The 16,862-nt window shown below is 38.6% G+C and overlaps 1 protein-coding gene across 3 annotated transcripts in view; it reads left to right on the top strand.

Annotated features, from left to right (window-relative positions):
• The window catches only part of RNLS (renalase, FAD dependent amine oxidase), a 320,380-nt gene that overhangs the window by 275,235 nt on the left and 28,283 nt on the right, over positions 1-16,862 (top strand). For 2 of the 3 annotated variants that reach the window (XM_037805097.1, XM_037805099.1), the window contains one exon: positions 13,334-13,509. In XM_037805097.1, coding sequence (XP_037661025.1) covers positions 13,334-13,509 — 176 coding nt within the window. Of the gene's footprint in view, positions 1-13,333; positions 13,524-16,862 lie in introns of all 3 variants that reach the window. The other variant, XM_037805098.1, reaches the window with a different exon arrangement.

Raw genomic sequence — 16,862 nt, forward strand, 5'->3', positions numbered from 1 at the left:
AAAGGGGCAAGAGGAATACTCAAAGAAATGATGACAGAGAACTGCTTAAACTTAGGGAAAGACATGAATATGTATATCCAGAGAACCCCAAACAAGATAAACATGAAGAAAAATACACCCCACCATATATTGATTATACTCTCAAATGCAACACACAAGGAGAGAGTTCTGAAAGCTGAAAGACAAAAGCTATGTGTAATATACAAGGGAGTCCCAATTAGTGCCTGTTTCTCATCAGAAACCATTGTGGCAAGAATGCAGTGATTGAAATACTTAGTGTTGAAGGGAAACAACTGCCAGCCAAGAATCTTATATTGGGCAAGACTCTCTTTCAGAAATGAGGGAGAGATTAAGACATTCTCAAATAAAAGCTGAGGGAGTTCATCACTACTAGACCAGCCCTACAAGCAATGCTACAGACAGTTCTTCAGACTGAAAGGACATTAGACATTGGTTCAAAACAACATAAAGAAATAAAGACCTGAGGTAAAGGCAACCAATTGGGTAATTATAAATGCCAGTATTATTGTATTTTATTGTTTGGTATGTAACCCCACTTCTTACTTCCTACAGGTGCTAAAATGTAAATGCACAAAAAGTAATGATAAACCTATGGTTTTAGACACGCAGTGTACAAAGATTTAAGTGGTACAAGTAAAAAAAAAGGTGGGAGGACAGAGGGGTATGGGAAAGGAATATTTACATGCTATTGAAGTTAAGTTGGTATCAAACCAAATATGATTGTTATAAATTTAGGATGTTAAATTTTAACCACATGGTATCGAAAAGGAAAACAGTTGAAAAATGTAACCAGATAGAAGTGAGAAGGCATTCAATACAGTACCACACAAAAAAAGCAAATAAATATAAAAGTAGGCTTAATGGAACTAAGGGACAAAAAAAGATATAAGACTTACAAAGGCTAAATAGCAAAATGGCAGAAAAACTTCTATATTATCAATAGTGACTTTAAACGTAAATGGATTAAACTCTGTAGTCAAAAAGGCAGAGATTGGCAGAATGGCTAAAAAGCATGATCCAACTATATGCTATCTGCAAGAGATTCACCCTAAAGTCAAAGATATATGTAGGTTGACAGTGAAAGGATGGAAAAAAAACATATACCTTGCAAGTAGTAATCAAAACAGAACTGGGGTGATTATACTAATATCAGATAAAATATACTTTACATCAAAAACTGGAACAAGCAACAAAGTCATTATATACTGATAAAAGGGATAACTCAACAAGAAGTAACAATTATAAATATATATACACCTAACAGTAGAGCCTCAAGATATATGAAAGCAAGTACTGGCAGATTTTAAGGGAGAAACTGATGGTTCTACATTAAAAGTAGGACACTTTAACACACCATTCTCAATAATGCATACAACCTCTTGTCAGAAGAAAAGAATAGAAATGTGAGCAGACCCTAAGTAACCTGTGTAACATCATGAGGCAAAACAACATATGCATCATGGGAGTCCCAGAAGGAGAAGAGAAGGAAAAAGGAACAGAAAGAATATTTGAGGAAATAATGGCCCCAAATTCCCAAATCTTTTGAAAGACATGGCATACGTGTCCAAGAAGTACAATGTACTCCACACAGGCTAAACCCTATCAGACCTAAGATGACTAAGAAAAATACTAATCAAAATGCCAAATGCCCAAGATAAAAAGAGAATTCTGAAAGAAACAAGTGAAAAGTGATTCATCAAATACAAGGGATCCTCAATAAGACTAAGTGCTGATTTCTCATCAGAAACCCTGACAACAATTTAAAATGGCATATTTAAGGTACTGAAAGTGAAAAACTGCCAGCCAAAATTTCTTTATCTGGCAAAACTGTCCTTAAAAAATTAGGGAGAGTTTAGGACATTCACAGAGTAAACAAAACTGATAGGAGTTCATCACCAAAAGACCTGTCCTACAAGAAATGCTAAAGGCAGTTCTTCAGGCTGAAAGGAAAGGACAGGAGAAAATGGCATAAAGCAGTATGAAGAAATGAAGATATTCAGTATAGGTAATGATATAGATAAATGCAAACTCCAATAGAACTGTATCCTCAGTATATAATGCTACTTCTTTATTTCCTATAAGAGTTACAATACAATTGAAGAATCATGTTACCTTGTAAAAGACATACAAAACATAAAGAGATAATGTATGACAAAATAAAAAAGGGGAAAAGAGGGATATGGGAGCAGAGAGTGTGAATGCTATTGAAGTTAAGTTGGTATGTTTTCAAACTAGTAGGTTATAGACACAGGTTGTTCAATACAAACCCCAGGGTAACCACAAAGAAAGTATATGCATAAATGGAAATAAGAAATGAACAGTGGTGGTTTGAAACTGTATGTACCCTAGAAAAACTTGTTCTTGTGGACCCATTATAAGTAGGACCTTTTGATTAGATTACTTCAGTTAAAAAGTAATGTCCCACCTGAAACAGGATGGGTCTTAATTCTATTACTGAAGTCCTTTATAAGTGGATTGGAGTGTACCAGTTTATATATATTATGTCCCCCAGAAAAAGCCATGTTCTTTGATGCAGTCTTGTGGAGGCAAACGTATTAGTGTTGATTAGGTTGGAACCTATTGTTTCATTGTTTCCATGGAGATGTGACTCAATCAACTGTGGGCAAGACCTTCCATTGGATTATTCCTATGGAGGTGTTGCCCCACCCATTCAGGGTGGGTCTTTATTGTATCACTGGAGTACTTTAAAAAGAGCCTCACAGGCCCAGACACAGAGCAGCTAAGAGTAACATTTTGAAGAAGCACTGAAGCTAAGAGTGGACAAAACTTCCCAACAGCAACATTTTGGAGAACATCATTTTGAAATGCAACCTGGGAGCAAGCAGATGCCAGCCATATGCCTTCCGAGCTAACAGAGGTTTTCCAGACGCCAATGGCCATCCTTCAGTGAAGGTACCCTGTTGCTGTTGCGTTACTTTGGACACTTCATGGTCTTAAGACTGTAAACCCCCTTTATAAAAGCCAGTCCATTTCTGGTATTTTGCATAAGAGCAACATTAGCGAACCAGAACATGGAGTGACATTCAGACAGAGAGAACACCACAAGGAAGCATTCAGAGCTGAAATCAATGGAAACTGGAAGAGAAGGGAGAAACAAGGATATGCCACCATGTGCCTTACCATGTGACAAACTAATGGAAAAGGATTGCCAGCAGACAGCCCCAGAATACCATAGTTTCTTGGGAGAATGCATCATCTTGATGATGCCTTGGACTTTCTTTTAGCCTGAAAACCATAAGGAAATAAATTCCCATTGTTTAACCTGACTCATTTCATGGTATGTGGCTTGAGCAGCCTTGGAAACTAAACACATTTTGGTGCCAGGAGATTGGGATGCTGCTATCGCAAATACAAAAAATGTGGAAAGGGCTTTGGAATAGGGTAAGGGTAGAGGCTGAAGAACTGCCGGAGCTTGATTGAAAAGGCCTAGATTGCTTTGATGAGACTGTTGGTAGAAATATGGATGCTAAAGGTATTCTGAAGAGGAAAAATGATCCTTGTTTTAAAGTGGCAGAGAACTTGGTGAAATTGAGTTCTCATGTCAGATGGAAGGCAGAATATGAGAGTGATTAACTTGGATTTTTAGCAAAGGAGATTTCCAAGCCAAGTGTGAAAAGTGCAGCCTGGTTTCTCCTTGCAGCTTACCTATATATTACCTATATTCCTATATATGAAATTACCTAGATATCTGCTTGTTGAGCTGCACATCAAAAGTTAACACCTTTCTGTCTGTATGTTATATTTTACAATGATGGAAATAGCTGAGGTTGTGGAGGAAAATATTAGCAAGCCAAAACTAACAGCAAATTAAAAGAATTACATAGCATTATCAGGTGGGATTTATCCCAGGCATGCAAGGATGTTTCAACAAAAGAAAATCAATTAATGTAATATACCACATTGATATAATGAAGGGGAAAAAAACCACATCACAATTGATATAGGAAAGGCATTTGACAAAAAGCCTATCTTGATATAAATACTTTAAAAAAAAAAAAAAAACAGATGATGAAGAACATATATGAAAAACCCACAGCTAATATCATGCTCGACAGTGAAGACTAAAAGCTTTCCCTCTAAGATTAGGAATGAAACAAGAATGCCCGCTGTCACCACTGTTATTCACTGTTGTACTGGAAGTTCTAGCCAGAGCAATTAGGCAAGAAAAAGAAATAAAAGGCATCCAAATTGGAAATGTAGAAGTAAAATTTTCCCTATTTCCAGATGACATGATACTATGTATAGAAAGTCCCAAAAAATCTATCCCAAAGCTACTAAAGCTAATAAATGAATTCAGCAAAATGGTGGGGTACAAGATCAAGATGCAAAAAAAAAAAAAAAATCAGTAGTGTCTCTATATACTAGTAATGAACAATCTGAAGAGGAAACTAAATAAAAAATTCCATTTATAATAGCAACTAAAAGAATCAACTATCTAGGAATAAACTTAACCAGGGATTAAAGGATTTATATGCAGAAACTATGAAGCATTGCTAAATGAAATCAAAGACCTAAATAAATGGAAGGGCATTCCATGCTCACATATTAGAAGACTAATATTTTCAAGGTGTCAATTCTACCCAAGCTATTTACAGATTCAACACAGTCCCAAAAAAATTCCAACAGCCTTCTTTGCAGAAATGGACAATCAGTATCAAATTTATTAGAAAGGGTAAGGGTCCCTGAATAACCAAAACCATCTTTAAAAAGAATGAAATTGGAGGACTCACACTTCCTGATTTTAAAACTTAATTCAAAGCTACAGCAATCAAAGCAGCATGTTACTGGCACAAAGAGAGGCAAATGGACCAATGGAATAAAATTGAGAGTTCAGAAATAGACCCTTACATATGGCCAGTTGATTTTTTACAAGGGTGCCAAGTCCATGCAATTGTGATAGAACAGTCTCTTCAACTAACAGTGATGAGAAAACTGGGTATCCATAGGCAAAAGAATGAATGGGGACTCCTATCTCATTCTATGTACAAAAATTAACTCGGAATGAATCAAAGACCTAAACATAAGAGCCAGGATTGTAACTCCTAGAAGAAAATGTAAGTAAGCATCTTCAGGATCTTGTGTTAGGCAATGATCTCTTAGACTTTACACCAAAAGTACAAGCAAGAGTAGAAAAAAATAGATCAATGGTACCTCCTCAAAATTAACAGCTTTTGTGCATCAAAGGACTTCATGAAAGTAAAGAGAAAAACTACTCAATGGGAGAAAATATTTGGAAACTATATATCTGATAAGGGTTTAATACCCAAAACTTAAAAAAGAAATCCTACAATCAAAAAATGGGCAAAAGACTTAAATAGATATTTCTCTAAAGAAGATATTACAAATAGCCCAAAAGCACATGGAAACATGATTAACATCATTAGCCATTAGGGAAATGCAAATCAAAATCACAATGAGTCATCCCCACTAGAATGGCTACTATTAAAAAATGGAAAATAACAAGTTTTGGATAGGTTCTAAAGAAATAGGAATACTCCATTGTTGGTGGGAATGTAAAACAGTGCAGCTACTGTTGAATACAGTTCGGCAGTTCCTCAGAAAGTTAAGTATAGAATTACTGTATGACTCTACAATCCCACTTCTAGGTGTATACCCCAAATCATTGAAAGCAGGGACATGTATAGATATTTTCACACTGATATTCATAGCAGCATTATTCACCACAGCCAAAAGATGGAAACTTTTGAATGGATAAGTAAAATATGTTATATACATACATTAGAATATTCAGCCATGAAAAGGAATGAAATTCTGATACTTGTGACATCTATAAACCTTGAAGACATCAAGTTGAATGAAATAAGCCAGACATAGAAGGACAAATGTTGTTCGATGTTACGCCTATGAAATAATTTGGACAAGCAAATTCATAAAGTTTGAAACTAGAATACAGGTTACCAGTGAGCAGGGAAAGAGTAGGGAATGGGAAGTTAACGCTTGCTAGGTACAGAATTTCAGTCTGGGTTGATGGAAAGTTTTGATAATGGATGATGGTGATGGTAGCACAACTTTGTGAATGCAAAATGTTTATATGTTACTAAAAAATTAAAAAAAAAAAAAAGAGAATTTACCTTCAACTGAACTTAAAGACCTTCAAAAGAAGATACTTCAAGAAAAATGAAAATGACCCTAGAGAAAAATAGTTGAAATCCAAGAAGGAATCTGTGAATAAATATCAATATTGGCTCTAAAATTAAAACAAAAGTAAAATAATACTGGATAATGAACACATATAAAATCAGAGTTAAAGTTTTCTAAGATTCTTGTATTATTCAGGAAAAGAATGGTGGATGTTTAAATATGTGATTATCCCCTAAGAATAGAAACAAACTGCCTAACTTCCAAACTACTAGAGGGGAAAAACAGAATAAGGGGTGGAAATTGTTTAATTAAAAAGAATTTAAAATTAGAGCAGAAAAAGTGGGACAAATAAAAAACTCTAAGGTAAAAAACATTTCTAGATATAAAGAGGTTCAAATATATTAATGATAAGAGATTCAAATATCGGGAAACTAATAGCATAGCTTCAATATAAAGCAAAAATTATCAGAACTTAAAAGGATAAACTGGCAAGTTTACCATCATACGGAGAAATAGTTTAAACATACCTCTCTCAGTAATTGATCAAGCAGACAAATAATTAGTAAGAATTAAGAAGGTTAGAGCCACACAATTAATAAACTTGTTTTAATGGACTTATAAAACATTAATGTAACGTCTAGAAAATTCCATTCTAGTCACCGAAAATTCTAGACCGCTGTGCCCATGCCTAGAAATGGCCTGCCACTGTTCCTGGGGCATTAGTCTAATAATCAAACATAAGTGTTTTGAGAGAAGCCAACTCTGTTATACCTTTCTAAAGCTCCTCTTACCACAGTAGAGTTAAAATCAGGAATACTATCCAGGAATGCCTTACCTTTGTGTGTCACTTTATTTTTAAAGAAAGGCTTTTATGTGTCCTATCCCACCTAATCCTTACAACAGCCTTAAAAGTGAATACTATTAGTCTCCTTTACTTGACGAAAGGAAGTGAAGCCAGAGAGATTAAGTTGTCCAAGACTGCAGGAATAATAAGGGAAGATGCAGGGGCTCAAATAGTTATCTTCTCACTCCACAGCCACTGATCTCTCAAAATGCAGAAATAGCTGTCAGTTTACTATGAACTTTACAATTAAAATATCAAAAGCAAAAAGTTATGCTTGTAAAAGAAAAATATCATCCTTATCTTTACATCGACCAAGGAATAATACTTAAACTAAATTTGCACACCAAGTCCTAATAACTTGTGTGGCTTTTTATAACACTCCACGTCCAAACCCTGCTCACGTTTCAACTCTGGCTTGCTGTCTGTATTTCTGGACGATAGCTTTTTAAAAATACCCTTTAACTGGAGGTGGGGAAAGCGTTCCATTAAAACTCTTTTTTTAGGTTGTTCAAATTTTAATCTAAGTTCTTGAAATTCCCTGTCTGATCCCAATGAAAACAAGCAGCCAGGTTGTTCTCTCATTGTTATGCAATAACTGTTTCATTTTGGGTCTTAAATTTCATTTTTTATTGCTCTCTCTGGAGTGGACAGCTAATGTAAATGGTAGAAACCTGGCAAGTTTCCTTCATGACTTTCGTGACTTTCGTGACCTTCGTGACTTTCGTGACCTTCGTGACTTTACGAGTTCCCCCTAGAACAAATGGTTGGGTCAGTGCGACCTTCTGATTATTCTCAGCATGCAGCTAGCATTCATTTTCTTTGAAGCCTGCCACAGACAAGTCAACTCAGAGCCCCAACTCTCCTGTTTCAGCATGCTGACCCAGTAACTTTCTGTCGCTGGGAAGACTTGGTACTGCATGAAAGAGGGGTGGCATTTACATCCTGACTGTAAACAATCCTTGATTTAAGAGCTGATAACGTAAAGAACACTAACTGAAGCAATATGCAATTGGTTTCTTGCATGTTTGCAGTGAAGGAACTTGAGAATTTTGCTCTCCTTGGCCCTTCCCTCTGCGTGGTACCTGTGAAAGTCTTCATTGAGAGGTTAAACATTGAACGTTCGAAGAGATGACCCCAATATTTCCTCTTTCAAGTTTGTCCACCATTTTCACCTCACCGTAGCTGGAACATCTGGCTGACCATGTCATTTACTGCACAGATTCTAAAGTCAAATCTCTCATGTCATACACACGAAACTGCTTGGAAGCCCTCATTTCATTTTAAAATGTTTACAGCATAGGACTTTCCTCCCTGGTGTGTTGCTGTAAAATTCATTAGTCAGGGTTCTCTGAGCTAAGAGCAATGGAGAAGTAAGTGCTTTTACAGAAAAATGCTCACATCTATAATTTGGGCAACACCCGGGTCTCTTTTCCCCTGGCATATCTGGCTTATTGCCTTCATTCCCACAGCTAACATCTATTAACGACCTACTCTGTGCCAGAGAGTGTGCTCAGCACTTCACGGGCATTCTGTTATTTAATCCACACCACAGAGCCATGTGGTAGATTTTACAATTAATTGTGCAATTAATGAAAGCTTGAAATATAAAAAGTGTAAGTGGGCACATTGCAAGTAATTGGCCCATATCATTCAATCCTTATTTTCTGGGTTAAATTGTACCACCATACCTCAAATAGATCATTATTTTCCTCTTTATAGTCCCAGATCCCCCAAACAATTGCAGATTCTGAAAATTAGGCTTGCCAACCCTTTTCAGTGCCTTTCTTTAACATCTTTCAGCAGGGAGGAACGGCAACTTTTGCTGTTCTGTTATTGTTTTCCCCTCAACTTTCTCTTCTGCATGATTTAAACAAATGATAATAATAAACAAACTCTTATTAACATTCCTTCAAGATTCTATATTATACTGCCTCAGTTGCTTTGTTTTGAACTTCAACTTTATTCCAAAGGGTGAAAGCTACAAAGTAGGCACTCATCATGTGTAATTACAAAAATATAGCAGAAAAAATTTCCTTGGCAAACAAAACAAAGTAGAGCTGAGTTATGCTTAAAAGATAAGGAAAGTTTAGGCAAGATGGCGGCATAGAGAGGAGTGGAAGCTAAGTAGTCCCCCTGGAACAACTACAAAAAAACAGAAACAACTAGTAAATAATCCAGAATAACTGCAGGGGGACAAACGAGACCGTCCACTCATTATACACCAACCTGAACTGGGAGGAATGCCTAAGATCACAGCATAAAATCTGTAAGTAAAACTTGCGGATCCAAGTGGCGAGACCCCCCTCCCCCATAGCCCGAGCTGCAAAGCCTCGTGGTGCCAGAGAGAAGCTCTCTCCCAGCAAGCGAATATAGCTCAGCTGAGCTCCAGCTGGGGTTTTAAGTAGCAAGTGTGAACTGCTCACTACAGGTATGACTCCCCAAAAAACAGACAGAGGCTTTGGGTGACAACTGACCTTGGAGAGCCGGAGGGTTGCCTTGGACTAGGTCTGAAGGGGACTATCTGTTTCTTTTTCGGCTCAGTGGAGAAAGCCCCAGTCATTTTGAGTTTCCAGAGCTATGACTCAGAGAAGGGTGGAGACAGCACAAGCAGAGAGAAAGACCATTGAAATGCTAATGACCTCCCCCTAGGGGATCTATCTTCTCTAAGAGGAAAGGGGTGGGGCCCTTTCCATTCAGAACCAGACTCCAGAGCCTGGGGGAACACGGCCATACCTCCTTACACCAGTCAAGAATTACAGGCTAACAGGCATCACCTGCTGGGCAGAAAAGCACAGTGACCTGAGGCATCACAGGGTAGAGCAATTTTCTAAGACACACTCTCAGGGAAACCAGATACTGAATATTTCTTCCCTCTGGGACCTGAGCCTGTTCTGGTCTGGGAAAACCTGATTTGGATAACCAAGAAAACCATGCCTAGACAAGAGAAAATTACAACCTATACTAAGAAAAACAAAGTTATGGCCCAGTCAAAGGAACAAACGTACACTTCAACTGAGATACAGGAATTTAAACAACTAATGCTAAATCAATTCAAAAAGTTTAGAGAAGATATTGCAAAAGAGATAGAGGCTGTAAAGAAAACACTGGGCATATATAAGGCAGAATCGGAAGTTCAAAAAAACAACTAGTAGAATCTATGGAAATGAAAGGCACAACACAAGAGATGAAAGACACAATGGAAACATACAACAGATCTCAAGAGGCTGAAGAAAACACTCGGGAACTGGAGAACAAAACACCTGAAAGCCTACATGCAAAGGAGCAGATGGAGAAGAATGAAATAATATGAGCAACGTATCTGGGAACTCAAGGATGAAACAAAGTACAATAATGTACATATCATTGGTGTCCCAGAAGGAGAAGAGAAGGGAAAAGGGGCAGAAGGAATAATAGAGGAAATAATTAATGAAAATTTCCCATCTCTTATGAAAGACATAAAATTACAGATCCAAGAAGCGCAGCGTACTCCAAACAGAAGAGATATGAATAGGCCTACACCAAGACACTTAATAATCAGATTATCAAATGTCAAAGATAAAGAGAGAATCCTGAAAGCAGCAAGAAAAAAGCCATCCATTACATACAAAGGAAGCTTAATAAGACTATGTGTGGATTTCTCAGCAGAAACCATGGAGGCAAGAAGGAAGTGGTGTGATATATTTAAGATACTGAAAGAGAAAAACCGCCAACCAAGAATCCTCTATCCAGCAAAGCTGTCCTTCAAATATGAGGGAGAGCTTAAAATATTTTCTGACAAACAGACAATGAGAGACTTTGTGAACAAGATACCCGCCCTACAGGAAATACTAAAGGGAGCACTACAGAGTGATAGAAGACAGGAGTGTGTGGTTTGGAACACAGTTTTGGGAGATGGTAGCACAACAATATAAGTACACTGAACAGAGATAACTATGAATACGGTTGAGAGAGGAAGGTGGGGAACATGTGAGACACCAGAAGAAAGGAGGAAAGATAAAGACTTGGACTGTGTAACTTGGTGAAATCTAGAGTGTTCAACAATTGTGATAAAATGTACAAATATGTTCTTTTACGAGGGAGAACAAGCAAATGTCAACCTTGCAAGGTGTTAAAAATGGGGAGCCATTGGGGGAGGGATGCAATCAACATAAACTAGAGACTGTAAAAAAAAAAAAAGAAAAAAAAATATGCCTAGATCTTACAAATTTGAGTGGATTATAGTACTCTGTTTTCATGGGTTAATTTCAAATTAGTCTTCAAATTATTTCTTTCTGATCAATGATGAAGGAAATATCAGTTCAAAATAGACTGAACAAATAACTAAATTTGGGGGATAGTTTAAAGAAATACGTATTGATTCAAAATAAGAAATGTAAATTCTAAAATGCCTAAGAAAAACATTCATCTTCACTAGCAATATGAATAAAAAAGGTATCCTTTTAAAATTCAAAAAAAAAAAAGATAAAGAAAAATTTTATGAGGACAAGGTTGTTTTTAGAAAGATGCTTGATTATTTTGAAAGTGCTGAAGATATTTTATTTGGGCTTTTATATGAGATCAGCAAAATATTTTGCAGCCCATTTAACTAAAATGACTGTGGCAACAAGTATTTATTGAACATTGTGCCGGTTTGAAAGTACTATGTCCCCCAAATGCCATTACCTTTGATGTAATCTTGTGTGGACACACCTATCAGTGTTAATTAGATTATGATTCTTTGATTGTTTCCATGGAATGTGCCCCACCCAACTGTGGGTGATAACTCTGATGAGATAATTTCCATGGACTGTTGGCCCACCCATTGGGTGGGCCTTGATCAGTGGAGCTGATGGGCAGAGGGAACTCAGTGCAGCTGTGAGTGACATTTCGAAGAGGAGCTATAGCCAAGAGGTACACTTTGAAGAATGCACAGGAGCTGAGAGTAGCTGCAGACAGTTTGAAGACAGCCATTGAAAGCAGACTGCGGGACACTGATTACGTGCTTCGACTTGGCGGGCCTGGGCCAGGGGATCGGCCACCCCTGGGGAGGGTAGTGGGTACGGGTGAACAGCGCCCTTCACAGCCCCCCGGGCCTGGGAAAGTGAGGCGGGAGGCAGGCCCCATTTCCTCACCCAAAATACCATTGTTAGGGGAGGCTTGCCGGAGGGAACCGCCTTTTCCCCACCCCCTTATCTTGCCCGGACACTCCCCGTTGCCAGTGCAACTCCCATCACCACCAGTGCGCATACATTGTTGCCAGACACCGTTGCCAGAGCAACTCCCGCCCCTTTTCAAACAACCTCCGTGCTCTCTTAGAACCAATCCTAACCTCCTCACCCTCTCAGAACCAATCCTAGCCTTTATCCCCTCAGCATTGACGTGTAACAACCCCCGCCCTCTATGCCAGCCTATATAACCTGTGCTCACCCCTAATAAACTCTCTTGGCTTCTTCACCCTCAAAGAACCGTGTCCTGCCTGTTCCTTCTCGCCGCCCTCCACACCTTGCACGCCTCCGCCGGGGACCGGGCCCAGTCCCCCGCCTCGCCCTCGCCTCCGGGAAAGAGCCCCCGCCGCCGGTACCCTCCGAGCAACGCCGAGAGCCGAGGGTTCAGCAACCGGCTGCCCCCCCCCCAGACAAATCAACTGCGACCGCAGCAGACTTTTGCTCCAGAGAAGCCAAGAGAGGAAGAACGCCCCAAGAGCAACTGAGAGTGACATTTTTGAGGAACTGCAGCCTAGAGAGGATCGTCCTGGGAGAAAGCCATTTTGAAACCAGAACTCTGGAGCAGATGCCAGCCACGTGCCTTCCTAGCTAACAGAGGTCTTCCGGACACCATTGGCCATCCTTCAGTGAAGGTACCCGATTGTTGATGCATTACCTTGGACACTTTATGGCCTTAATACTGTAACTGTGTAACCAAATAAACCCCTTTTATAAAAGTCAGTCCATCTCTGGTGTTTGTATTCCCGCAGCATTAGCAAACTAGAACAAACATCTATTTTGTTCTCAGGAATTTAAGAAGAATATAGAAAATATATAAGAAATGAACCCTTCCCTGAAGAGCTTGCAGTTTAGCGGATGAGAGAAACCGAACATAACAAAACATTTAATTGTCCTAAGGCAGTATATATTCAGTGCTTTTCTTACCCTCCCTTCCAGTTCTTTAGCAAGGCTGGACAATTTGCTCTCTAAAATACATCTTGAATTTATCTTTTGAGGTAAGTTTGATTCTGAATTCCAAAAATAGCCTACAATCATTATTGCCAGATTATTGTGATCAATCCTTAAATCTGGGTTAAAATGCTAGAAGATGCTTCCCTGTTCCCACTTTCAGATGTGTCTTTATGTTCCTCTTATACTACAGAGTCATCAGAAATTGGACCATCCCTTGTGATTCACACCACTGTTTCATTTGGAGTTGCATACTTAGAACACAAAATTGAGGATGTGCAGGAAGTAATCATCCAGCAGCTGGAAAACATTTTGCCAGGTTTGCCTCAGCCAGTTGATACCAAATGCCAGAGATGGAGATACTCACAGGTAAAGAATCCAAGGTATGAGCACAACAGTTTTCTAATAAGACAGCAAAATTGACTTTACTTTTTCATTCTTTGCCACTGTCTAGTAAAAGAAATTAACAATGTGATCTTTGGAGTAAATATGTGTTTGTCTATCATGTTAAGTGATAACTTCAAAGTGTTTTATTGTCCCATTATTTCTCAACATCTCAACAACAGGTACATGAAATTTTCCCCAAAGTTATGTTTAAATTCTAGCACTTTATGACTTACATACCCTGAAAATCTGGGGCTTCCTTTGCAGGCAAGGAAGGTTATATATCAAAATGTAGCTGTTTCTCTGGGGTTTTTCTAAATCAGTACTGTGGTTATATAGAAACCACTCTAACCTCCCCAATTTTTGCAGTGTGTCAAAGTAACCTTGCAAAGTGTATTTTGCTGCCACAATTTTCATTTTTATTAAGTTCCTACTTTGGTTTTGACTGCTGCTAGCAGGACTTCTTTGGAGGAGAAAGATGAGTACCTATATCAAGCAGCTAGTTAAGTTGTTTTTCAAGGTTAGATAAACCTCCTGGTGACTCGACCAGTTCAAACTTTAATCTCTTTATACTAAATAAATGTTGACTTTTCTGAAAATCTCTGCATAGTACAAAGGAAGTTTGCAAGTATTCATAGAAAAAGCCTTTTGATCTATAAACCCAGATGTGAAGTTATTTGGGGACAATGGAGCAAAAGGTAGAAGGTGAAAAGAAGCAATGAATTGTTCATTTTTTCCTAAGGCTTCTGAGCCCATTGATCAACTAACTTATCAGCACTATTTTGGTTATCTAAACTGTGAAGTCTTTAAAAAGTAGCACTGTAAGAAATCGCAGCAGATTTTGTGTATTTTAAAGGGCTTTCCAAAAATCAGAGGAAGTGGTAAATTATTTCCTAAAATACTGCAGCAGGTCTCTGTGTTTACCCATATCTCCTTAAGTTAAATTACACTGTGAAACTTTGGAGAAAATATTTATTTAAACACGCCGTCATCACTTTAGAAGACATTACATTTCCCTTTTAAAAGCATTGAAAAATCCCCAAAGCTAATGTCTTTAAATGATATTTAATTCAATTTTAGGTTGGCTTGAAAAAGAAGACAGGAAAATAATCTTGATATAATTTGAAGTTAGGTATTTTAGACAGCAAGTCACTTTGTGATTTATAAATATTTCTGCAAAAGAAACAGTAGTTCATGAGCTTTCTTTTTATGTTTTTCTCATAATTTGTTAATAAACTGAAAACATGGTTGAAATCCACTTATTTCTTAAAATGTAATGTGCTAATAAAAATAGATTTGTCTTCACTACAAAATGACCTATTCAAAGTTGTGCAATATCACAAAATTTAATAAAAATCTTTGAACATAATGTACATCCAAACTCTAGCAATGATTTTTATTACAGTCTGGATGTTCTTTCTTGAAATTATCCCACTGGCATTTACAGCTCTGTAGGCATGAAGTCTACATTGGCTGCAAAGCCTGAAAGGGAATAAGGTGTCATTCAAACTTAGAAATTTCCATTTTTCACTATATACTTTCTCAGAGTACCTTGAACATCATTTTGTAGAACCTAATAGCATTGTCATTTATGGCAGAGATCTTACCTACATTGTGTTTGACCTTTTTTTTTTTCCTTATATAAATCACATCACTCAAGCAAAAGGAATAATGAAAGGTCCAGAGATTTACTAGTATTTAGCTAGTTTTCAGTTGCCATTCCCAAGAAAACATCCCTCTAATGCTTTTAAAAGGCCCTTCTCCACCCTTTGGAATCTGATATAAATGCATGCATCCTCCCCTGTCACCCCTGTACATGTGCTCTACCACCATGAACTCATTTCTGTTGGTCTGTGAATGTGGCTAAAATAGTCCTTAAAGTGAAGGGAAGGATGATGGGGATCAGGGGAGGATGACCAACTGATTTTTAAGTTTCCCTTATTTCTGAGTCGAAGTACAATCCCCTTGCAGAGAAAATGCCATCTATATTTTCTTCAAGCCTCAGTCCCAGGCTATGTTTTTTGTTGTTGTTTCTTCCTCCCCAGTCCTGCTCCACTCAAATCTTCTTCTACTCTCCCGCACACCAACTCTGCCCCCTTCCCTTTCTTCTCTCTCTTAGAAACAAAAGAGAGAGCCCATTCAAACCCTCATTTGATGAAAGCCTAAAAGACTACAGCCTCTTGCCCCTGTGGTGCAAGTTCCCCATCCTAGACCCCTCTGGCTCAACTCTTTTACTCTAGTTTTTACCCTCACATTCACTTTTTCTTTCCTCCCTTTTTCTCTTTTGTGATCCTTACACTGCCTCCTGGCACCCAGTGATTGTGAAGGGTGGGGAAAAGCAGAGAACAGACGGGGGAGAGCAATGCTGAGCACCCGCCGTACACCAGGCCTGAGCCAAAGATGTGATATGGTTTACTATCAAGAGCAGCCTTATGCCATGGCTAGTTTTAACCCACTATAGTGATGGGAAAATGAGATCTCACAGAGGTGAAATAACTTCCCTAAGGTTGCATGGCTAATAATAGCAAAACTCAATCTGTCTGTCCCTCCTCTTCACCCACCCTCTCCTTTCTAGGGCTGTCATAACAAATTACTACATACTTGGTGGCTTAAAACAATGCAAATTTGTTATCTTACAGTTCCATAGGTCAGAAATCCAAAATATCCACTGGGCTAAAGTCAAGATGTCGGGAGGGCTGTGTTCCTCCTGGAGACTCTACAGGTGAAGAAACTATTTTCTTGACTTTTCCATTCTCCAGAGGCTGCCTGCATTCCCTCTTCCTTCATCTTCCAAAGATGAACATTAAGACCTCCTCACATTGCATCAGTCTGACCTTTCCTGCCTCTCTCTGCCAATTCTGAGCACCCCTGTGATTATATTGAGCCTACATGGAAAATCCAGGATAATCTCCCCATCTCAGGATCCACTGATGGGTAACCTAACTTCATCCACAACCCTGGTCCCCCCCACCATGAAACATAACGTATTTATAAGTTCTGGAGATTACTATGGACGTCTCTGGGGAAGGCATTATTCTGCCTGTCACACCTTCCTTTCCTATGGGTCCCTTTGGTAGATCCCTTTGTGAGGCAATGGCTCCCACTCCCCTCATAAAGCCTCTGGAAAGAGCATCAGTCATTTAAGAAACAAACCCCTATAAGGGAAACAAACCCCTTTAAGGAGTGGCTAGAACCTGAAGGGGAGGAGAGCATTTTCTATGGGGGCGGTTTCCTGTGTCCCCGGTGTCACTTATCCACAGCGGTAGCAGTGAGATGAAGATGTTTGTTCGGCTGTTCATGCAGTTACGCATTCACTCAACAAGCATTTAATGAAGGCC

The sequence above is a fragment of the Choloepus didactylus genome, chromosome 15 (genome assembly GCF_015220235.1).
Source record: "Choloepus didactylus isolate mChoDid1 chromosome 15, mChoDid1.pri, whole genome shotgun sequence".
Taxonomy (NCBI): domain Eukaryota; kingdom Metazoa; phylum Chordata; class Mammalia; order Pilosa; family Megalonychidae; genus Choloepus; species Choloepus didactylus.